Source organism: Mastomys coucha, unplaced genomic scaffold, assembly GCF_008632895.1.
Source record: "Mastomys coucha isolate ucsf_1 unplaced genomic scaffold, UCSF_Mcou_1 pScaffold23, whole genome shotgun sequence".
NCBI classification, from domain to species: domain Eukaryota; kingdom Metazoa; phylum Chordata; class Mammalia; order Rodentia; family Muridae; genus Mastomys; species Mastomys coucha.
Window position 1 is genome coordinate 18,787,774 of NW_022196906.1, and position 9,060 is coordinate 18,796,833.

General features: G+C 36.7%; 1 protein-coding gene across 1 annotated transcript in view; it reads right to left on the bottom strand.

The window, feature by feature from the left end:
* Dpy19l2 (dpy-19 like 2) overlaps positions 1–9,060 on the bottom strand; it is a 91,107-nt gene that overhangs the window by 65,044 nt on the left and 17,003 nt on the right. The window contains exons 5-7 of the mRNA XM_031345780.1: positions 7,525–7,645; positions 5,191–5,284; positions 1,416–1,473 (exon numbers count right to left, since the gene is read on the bottom strand). Coding sequence (XP_031201640.1) covers positions 1,416–1,473; positions 5,191–5,284; positions 7,525–7,645 — 273 coding nt within the window. The remainder of the gene's footprint in view (positions 1–1,415; positions 1,474–5,190; positions 5,285–7,524; positions 7,646–9,060) is intronic.

Below are 9,060 nucleotides of genomic sequence, written 5' to 3' on the forward strand. Positions count from 1 at the left end.
AAGTATTTTTTCACAAGGTATTGGTTTTAAATATTATATAGCTAAAGCATTTTATGTGAGGCATTGTCTGTTTCTTTATTTAACTGATTTTTAAATTGGCATACTAGAACAGGAGATACAGATATTTGCTGCATGTAACCTTTGCCATTGCATAGCACATTTGATTCGCAAACATTAATACTCAGATTCTCTCTCCCTACCATGCATTCAAATCTAACACAGAATCTAGAACATGGAGCACCAGAGTGAATCCATCATATCATGAACAATTCCTAGGAGTTCCTTTTGGCCTGGGTAGGTCTGTTTGGGATGACTTATTATGTCAGTTCTGTTTTGAATTCATTATTTTGTTACAGAAAAGGGAAGAATAATTCAATAGTAGAAGCAATGGGAAAGCTACTAAATTAACTGTGTGGATGTTGTTAGGCCAATGCCATCCAACCACTGAGAAGAACAATGACATACGATTTCAATTAAGTGAGATGGACAAGTTCTTGAGATCTGTGTGTTTAATTTTGGTGCTGGGCAGATGGATCTGAAGGCATGAGGACTGGAGCTTAGTTCCTAGTACACACATGATAGTTCACAACTGCTTATAACTTCAGCTCCAGGAGATATAACACCATCTTCTGGACTTGGGCACAGGCACACACACATGTACACATTCATATATGTGCACATGAAGGCATACACACACACACACACACACACACACACACGACTTTAAAATTACTGTACTGTAGAATCAAAAATCTGTTCAGAGAATTGAGATCTGTTAAGATTTGATGCTAAGTATTCTTACCATTGAAACAAACAAACAAAAACCAACAACTTTCAGAGACAGACATATAATATACCAGCAATATAATTCTGACACGTAGGTGGCTAATGCAGGAGAATCATCAGAGGTTTTGAATCCAGCCTAAAAAACATAGTGAGACCCTGTCTCTAACAGAAAAATAAGAAAAGAGTAAGTGTATATTTAAAAGCGAGGTTTTAGAGGCATAGTGACAAGAACATGTCACCCAGCTTCAGTACACAGTAGACATGAAATTCTGGCTAAGTCCTGGAACTCTTCAGTCTCATAACTGTTATGATGATGATAACACTTGCCCTCCAGGAGTTTAGTAGTTGCTGAATGACATGTGTGTACAGTGTCTGACACATGAGTGCAATGCTGCCAGTTGTCTTCAGAACATATGCGTGTGACCAGACACCAAATGGTTCATACTTCACATAGTTTAGATTTTACTCACTCACAATTTTAGATTAATATAACTCACATACCAGTTTGCAGCATAAAATACTTTAAGGTGTTACAGTTCAATGTTATGTAATCGTATTAGTTTAGTGATTATATTTCCTTGTTCATAAGGGCCACTCTATGTCTATAAAGAACTGAATGGAAAACAAACCTCTCCATGATTGAAAAAGTAGCATGCTACTGTAATCAGACCTCCTAACTGACTCCCGCTGTAAAAAGAAGAAAGTACACAGTCATGACATGCAACATACAGGTTCTTCTCATAAAATTGTCTCAAAATTAAAAACCATAATTTTCTGTGCTTAAAACACAAATAACTAGGCCATATAAGCCCAAATATTTCCCAAGTATCTGTGTAGTTGGTGTTTTAATCCTGACTGTACAAGGACACGAAGTGTACATATAATACAATCTCAGTTTTATTACATTAAAACACTTTCTAAATAAACTATGGGCAGAAAATAATTTTAAACATACAGCCCAGTACTTTTGCCTGTATACCACTATGTTAATAATGTAAATAGAGTCCAGTTTTGTCTTTTTTAATTAGGCTTAAGTGAGGGATTAAATGTCTAACAGTTTCTCTTAGCACTAACTCATAACTGTTTGACTGACTGAAAATACTCTGACAGGAGCCACAGTGTAGACTCTCCACACCAGACCTAGGGTGGCCGATACTCATCACAGATGCTCAGTCCCATGTTGTGCAGTGAGTGTCTCCTGTCTTGTTACATGCTCAGCTCTGCCCACATCCCAGACCTCTGGACTGTAACCATCAAGCCAGCAGATCCTGCACATGCTCAGTCACCACTGTCTGCTCAGTGTAGGATACAGTAGACATTGGTGGAACAAAAGGAGGAGAAAGAAATGAGATGACAAAATTAAAGGAAAAACAGCAAGAGGAGGTAACAACCCTGACCACTGAATAGAGGTAATAAAGTAGTGAACTGTGGAAGAGGTGAAAATGTACTATAGGCACACTGACCAGAAGGGAACTCATGTTAAATGCCTGTTCTTATTGTAGAAATGTAGTTAGCATACAGCATAACGGCTTCATTATGATATTTTATAGGGCATATATATATATATGTATATATATATATATACATATATATATATATATATATTACTTTGCACACATTCGCCCATTATATTCTTTTGTTCCTTTCCCATTTTGGGTTCTTGTTGGTCTGCCTTCTGCTTGTGTATCATATATCATATATATAATATGTGTAGTAAATATAAAACCTATATTATATAAACTATTATATATGTCTAAATAAATCTAGACCCAGAGACTCCCACTGTGCATGGTTTTCTTTCCCCTCATTACTTTCCCTTTTCTAAACTTAAAAAAAAAAACATTCATTTTTACTTTATGAACATGAGTGTCTTCTGGAATGTATGTACATCACATGTGTGTGTATCTGGTGCCCAAAGAGGCCAGAATATGGTGTCTTGTCACCTGGAACTGGGCTTACAGATGCTTGTGACCTGCCATGTGGGTGCTGGAATCTGAACACTAGTCCGTCTACGCGTACAGCAAGTGTTCTTAACCACTGAGTCACCCTCCCCTCCCCATTACTTACTGTTGTTCCCTACTTCCATGCCCATTAAGCCTCTGCCTTCCAATAACAGTATTCCTTCTTAATTTCACAGCTCACTCTATATTTTTAAAATCTAGGTTAAATCTACATATAAAAGAAAACATGGTATTTGTCTTTATTTATTGGTTTATTTCATATAATATATTATCCAGCTCCATAGATTTTCTTGGGAACGAAATAATCTCATTTTTATTTATAGCTGAATAATGTCTACCATGTATATGTATTGGACTTGCTTTGCTATGTTTAAGTTTTATTTAGGTTAGCATATAAACTAATGCATTTTGTCATAGCGAATTCCCATCAATGTGTCATTAAGCTACTTTCTGCCCTACTCTCTGCTCCTAAACTCTCCCTCCTCCATTGGTTCTTTTTCCTTTCCCAGTCAGTTTCCACATCTGCTTGTCTGCATGTGCATTATATGTGTGCTGGTGTCTGCAGAAGTCAGAGAGAACATTGGAGCCCCTGGAACAGGAGATACAGGTGGTTGGGAACTTCCAGCTTGGGTACTAGGAAAGGAATGTGAACTCTGCATGAGCAGCCAGTCATAACTGCTGCTCCATCTCTCCAACTCCTTCTGCTTTTTAATCTTGGGAATTCTGTTACTTTTCCTGGTTTTTACCTCTCATTAGAGCCTTCTTCATCTCTCAAAATTCTCTTTCTGGTTTCATGGCTTATGAGAAACTGTGCACGCACGCACACGCGCACACACACAGACACACACACACACATGTGTACACCCTTATACTTTTATTGAAATCTGGGTTCCTCATGAAGTTTGTTTGGTTTTTGTTTGGAGGAGGTACTTTTTGTTTTGTTTGTTTTGTTTTATTTTGTTTTGCTTAACCTAATGATTTTCAGTTGCATTCATTTTGCTGTAAATGTCATGATTTCCTTCCTCTTCAGGGCTGAAGCTGTTCTGTTGCATATATGTGCCTCATTCTCCTTACCAGCTCATCTGTTGACTTATAACTAGGCTGTTTTCCCTTTCTGGATATGTGACTAGTGCAGCAGTAAAGAAGAATTTGCATGAAAATCTTTGGTGTACATACTTTGAATCTTTCCATATGATTCTCCCATTATGTGGTTAGTGTCTTAACTCTGCAAATTATTGCCTTTTCCATGCAAAACCTTTTCTATTTCATACAATCCAATTTCTTGATTATTGTAATTATTTTCTCACACCATGTATTAACCAACATCAGCCCTGCTTAGCTTCCAAGATCACACCAGAAGAGTTGCATTCAATTAGTATGTCTGTACACACTAGCAACTATTTCCTGAGCTATTAGAATCCTGTTTGGAAAGTCCTTGCTTCTGCCTCTATTATTTAATGTTTTTCTGTTTTACTACAGTTTATCTTTGAGTGTTTAAAGTTGATTGTTGTTCAGGGAGCTATTGAGAGATCTAATTTCATGGTTTCCCATCTAGCCATCCCCGAAGTACCACTTAAGGACATGGATTTGGATCACCAGTACCTACATAAAAAGCTTGAGAAGTAGAGACAGGAAGATCAAGGGTGCTCATTGGCTAGAATGGCTACCCAATCAGTGTTCTCCAGGTTCAGTGAGAGATCCTGTCTAAAATAGAAGGTGGGGAGGAATAGAGGAGGACACTTTCTGAGATATTGTTCGTAGGCCCTACGCCCAGATTTCTTTTTTTATTTCAAGAATCACATAGATGTAAAGAAAGCTAATATTTCAGTGGAATGTATTCCACTGAAAGAAACAAAATGTCTAACAAAGTAGTCAAGCAATATAGGTAGACACTATATCACTCAACACAAATAAAAATATGTTATATGTTGGCACTGTTTCAGTAGCGCAAGGTTGCTAGACTGGATAGAGCCAGATATAACTGCTATTTTATGGTCTTCCCTCCACCCCATGTCAAAGAATGACTCTGGATTGCACATTCAAGTGAAAACAAGAAGAAACAGAGAAGGAGCAGCTGACCCTACAGAGTCTAGATATAACCAAGGCTGACTTTGCCTTAATTTTCAATGACAAAAGCTAACTCACTTGGTTCTTCTAAGGAGCAATGGAGAGTGGATATGTAATATGTGATTGTCATGATTAACTTCAAAATCTCATACTAGACATATTTATACTCCAAACAGTATTCAAAAATCCCCCAAAGGATAAAAGGGAGGCCTGTGGTGTTTAGTGGCAGTTCATTTCTGTTTGCATAGCATTGGTTATAGAAAACCAGTTCTATAAAATTCCCTAAACTAGTCAATTTGTTTCATTAAGTTTCCTCTTCACTTAGTCAATGGGTATCAACCAGTCCTTACAGGGTCACTCTCTTTATAAGTCTTACCTCAGGTAAGCACCGTATATGAAGAACAAGCCCATCATTAGTCCATTTAAAATAAAAATTACTCCAATGTAAAAGCAAGCTGGGTCTCCCAATCCTTTTATAAAAAAGACACAGATTATTCAGTATTTAATGAGCAATATGATTTCAGTGCTTTATAAACAAGAACTTATAAATGTGCTCAACACTTTTGCTCTCATGCTCACTCATAAATGCTACCATCACCTTTACCTCCCCAGTGCATTATTTGCTGTCCCAAGGACCAAGGCCAAGTCCCTACCCAGCCACAACCTCTACAATGTATATTTAGTTACATTTTCTCCTAATGGCATGTTTCTGTGATGTAATGCGTGCTGGGGTTCACATTAATTCAAATGCTGATGCTACTGTTCAGTGTCTGGGACTTTGGTAGAAATACTTGGAGAATTTCCTGGTGCCACTTCTGTCCTTTCTAGGCCCACAGATCAGTGTAACACAGGCCCTAACTTCAAGGAACATGTTTGCTGTCTGTGATCTTATCTAATTATTTCATCTGTATAGTGCAGGCATGCATAATATATATGATACATATATATGCTATAAATGTTATATATGATTATGTTGGCATGTACATCACTTCCTGTGTGCATTATGTTCATCATTTCACACAAGTCTCAGGCAAAATTTTAAGATGAACTGTTTTGAAGGATTTTTATGTTTGAGAAAACTATTTATAACCTAGGTGATTTGCAAAGTTATGCTGCTCTGCCTGCAAAGAGACAAGCCCTTTGACCCTGCTTGCTCTGGTTCATTAACCCTTTCATACCAAGACCATACAGCCACTGTCACAGATTCTTTCTATGTCCATTTGTCGTCCACACACAGTTAATGGCAATTGTATATTCAGACTAGAGCTCTTTCTTATTGCAAAGTTTCTACAGCCACAAACCCACTTAGTATTTCCAGTTCAGTATATTTGGGTTCCAATGCATGCATTCATTGCTTTCCATTAGCCTGTCAATCCAAAGACTCAAACTTGAAGCCAATTACATGACTCTTCACCATCTTTCTCACCAAACAGTCTACATCCAACTGCTTCTTAAACCCACACATTTGCAGTGATCTTTCTTCCAAACTAACTAGAGCACATCCGTGATCTACCTGACCACATGGAACCCACATCTACCCCTCACTTATGAGCTTTTCATGAAGCTAGCATGGTGATTCAGCATGTGAATCTGCTATGATTTGTCAGTAAATATGATGCAAATCCACAGCCAGCACGTGGTCCAGTGTGGTCTGCCCTTAATTACATTGCCAGCATCTAGACATTTGTAATATGCACTACCATTAGAATTACTAACAGCCTGTTGATAGCATAAGCTCTCTGAGTTGAAAAGCAATGTCTCCCAGCTCTTCTATGCACTCCAAGTATCAAACACTGACTTCTTGCTGATTGGGAACTTAATATATACCACACATGTTCAAGGTGATGACTTTCAACCCTCAGAAAATCTTATACCTTTTTAGGATGGACATTCAATAAAGTCTAATCTTTGATAAACCATAGTCTCTATTGCTGTATGTTGAAAAAAAACCCACAAAGTATAATTACTCCTTAAACAACCTCCACCAGTATCATCTTAGGTTTTTAAGGAAATCAGTTAAAAAAAAATGTATGGAAAACTCAAATTTTGTTCATATTCTAAGAGTTAAAGAAATTTAGAAAGTAGCAATATAATGTAAAAATAGTCATGTGTGAAGGCATGAAAAAACACCTGTATATTTGATACATATTTCTGTGTGGCTATGGACAGAGACACAAGGGGCAGCTAAAATTCTTAATTTAATTGTTGCATAATTCTTAAGGGTATTTTGCTTTATTTTGTTTTTAATTTGTTCGACAAAGATAGCAATGTAGAATATATTCAGAGAGAGTTTCATTAAAATTCCTCTTGTACTATGAACAAAAATAAAGCAATATTTATAATAGCTGATTATTAGCATCAACTAATATATAACTACGGCAAATATATATTTGACACTTTATCTCCCAAAAGGGTGTACTAATATTATCCCAAATGATATGTACTATCTTATTCTGAAATGGGCTTTTACTTGAGTACCTTATATTGGATATATTGGTACTCGAATTAAATTTCTAATTCATACTCAAATTATTGAGCATGTAGCTTCTTCAGAAAATAGGTTTAAAGTATAAGTTATATATTAAGATTAAACATTTCTATAATGTTTTAAATAAAATTGATCAGAGTTTATAATAAATTTCAAATGAGTCACATCAGCTGTCTATGAAAACATGAGTACATGCACAGCAACATTGAGGAGGAAACGTGCCTTCACAGCTCTGAACTTCATTAAGAGGCTCCATTCTGGTGACGTTCCAACATGTCTTAGTTTCTATCCCAAATAAATTCATTATTCCTATGATTGTGCGATACCAGTAGGCTATGACTACCTATAAAGGAGAAGAAGAAAGAAAACATACTTTGATCACAATGATAGATTTCTCTAAAAAAAACCACTCTGTGATGACATTGTTTTAACATTAAAAACCTAAGTAAATTTATTTGAAAAATAGCTATTCTGAAATTATATATTAGTAATAGTTATATGTAGTAGTCAACTTAATTTATAGTGCCATACAACCAAATATAAGAGGATATGATTAAAGTAAAACAAAATTGTACAGCTACATTTCATAGCATCTCACTTCACTCTAAATTTCTTTCTTTATTGTGAAAACATCATTTTAAAAACTGCAATGCAATGGAGTCACAGCTCCAGGGTACATTAAAAATTTGAACAGTAAGAAGATGGACGTAATTGGTTCTTCTCAACATAAAACTTACTTTTGAAAGTTCAGAGGCAAGAGAGAGAAATTAAAACATAGATAAATAAATTAAATAAATAGATAGATAAATAAATAAATAAAATGTTCATATTTAGGATTTTTTTCAAAGTTCATGTATTCTGGATAAATAGTATGAGATTCCTTTGGGGAAAATAACAAAAGAAGAGTTGCAAAGAAAGCAAAACCACATAGAATAGACACTAAATATTTGATATCACCTTTCTCACCTGTGTGGCAATGACTGCATGTAACTACATGTACTCAATACTGTAACACAACTGAGCAATCCCATAATGATATTTCTTGGTCCAAACTTTAGATTTTATAATTTTGTCTTTTAAAAAATAACATCCTAGGATCTAACATGCCTAGGATCAGAGGTGAAGAGGACACAACATCTATCCTAACACTAGAAGTAACTGGGACCAGCAGGACCCAGGCACTCAGGAACTCTGCTAGCCCAGTGGCTCAGGTTGCTTCCAGTTTGTCTGGGCTGGCCGGTGCCCTGAGCAGACCTTGGGCACAAACTCTGCAGTCATTCATTCCCAAAACACCCAGAGGAAGCTCCACTCCCAGGTGCTCTAAACAAGCCCAGGGTCAAAGGATCCCAGAATCACAGGATCACAGAGACAGCTTGACTCTGAGGAGTTCTGACACAATCAGGATCACAAGAAGGACAGGCTCCAGTCAGATTTAGCAGGTAGCATTAGAGATAACCAGATGGCAGGGGGCAAGCATAAGAAAACAAACAACGCAAACCTAGGTTACTTGGCATCATCAGAACCCAATTCTTCCACCATAGCAAGTCCTGGACACACCATCACACTGGAAAAGCAAGACTCAGATCTAAAATCATTTATCATGATGATGATATAGGACCTTAAGAAGAACATAAATAGCACCATCAAAGAAATACAGGAGAACACAGGTAAAGAGCTAGAAGCCCTGCAGGAGGAAACACAAAAATCCCTTAAAGAACTACAGGAAAACACAATCAAACAGGTGAAGGAATTGAGCAA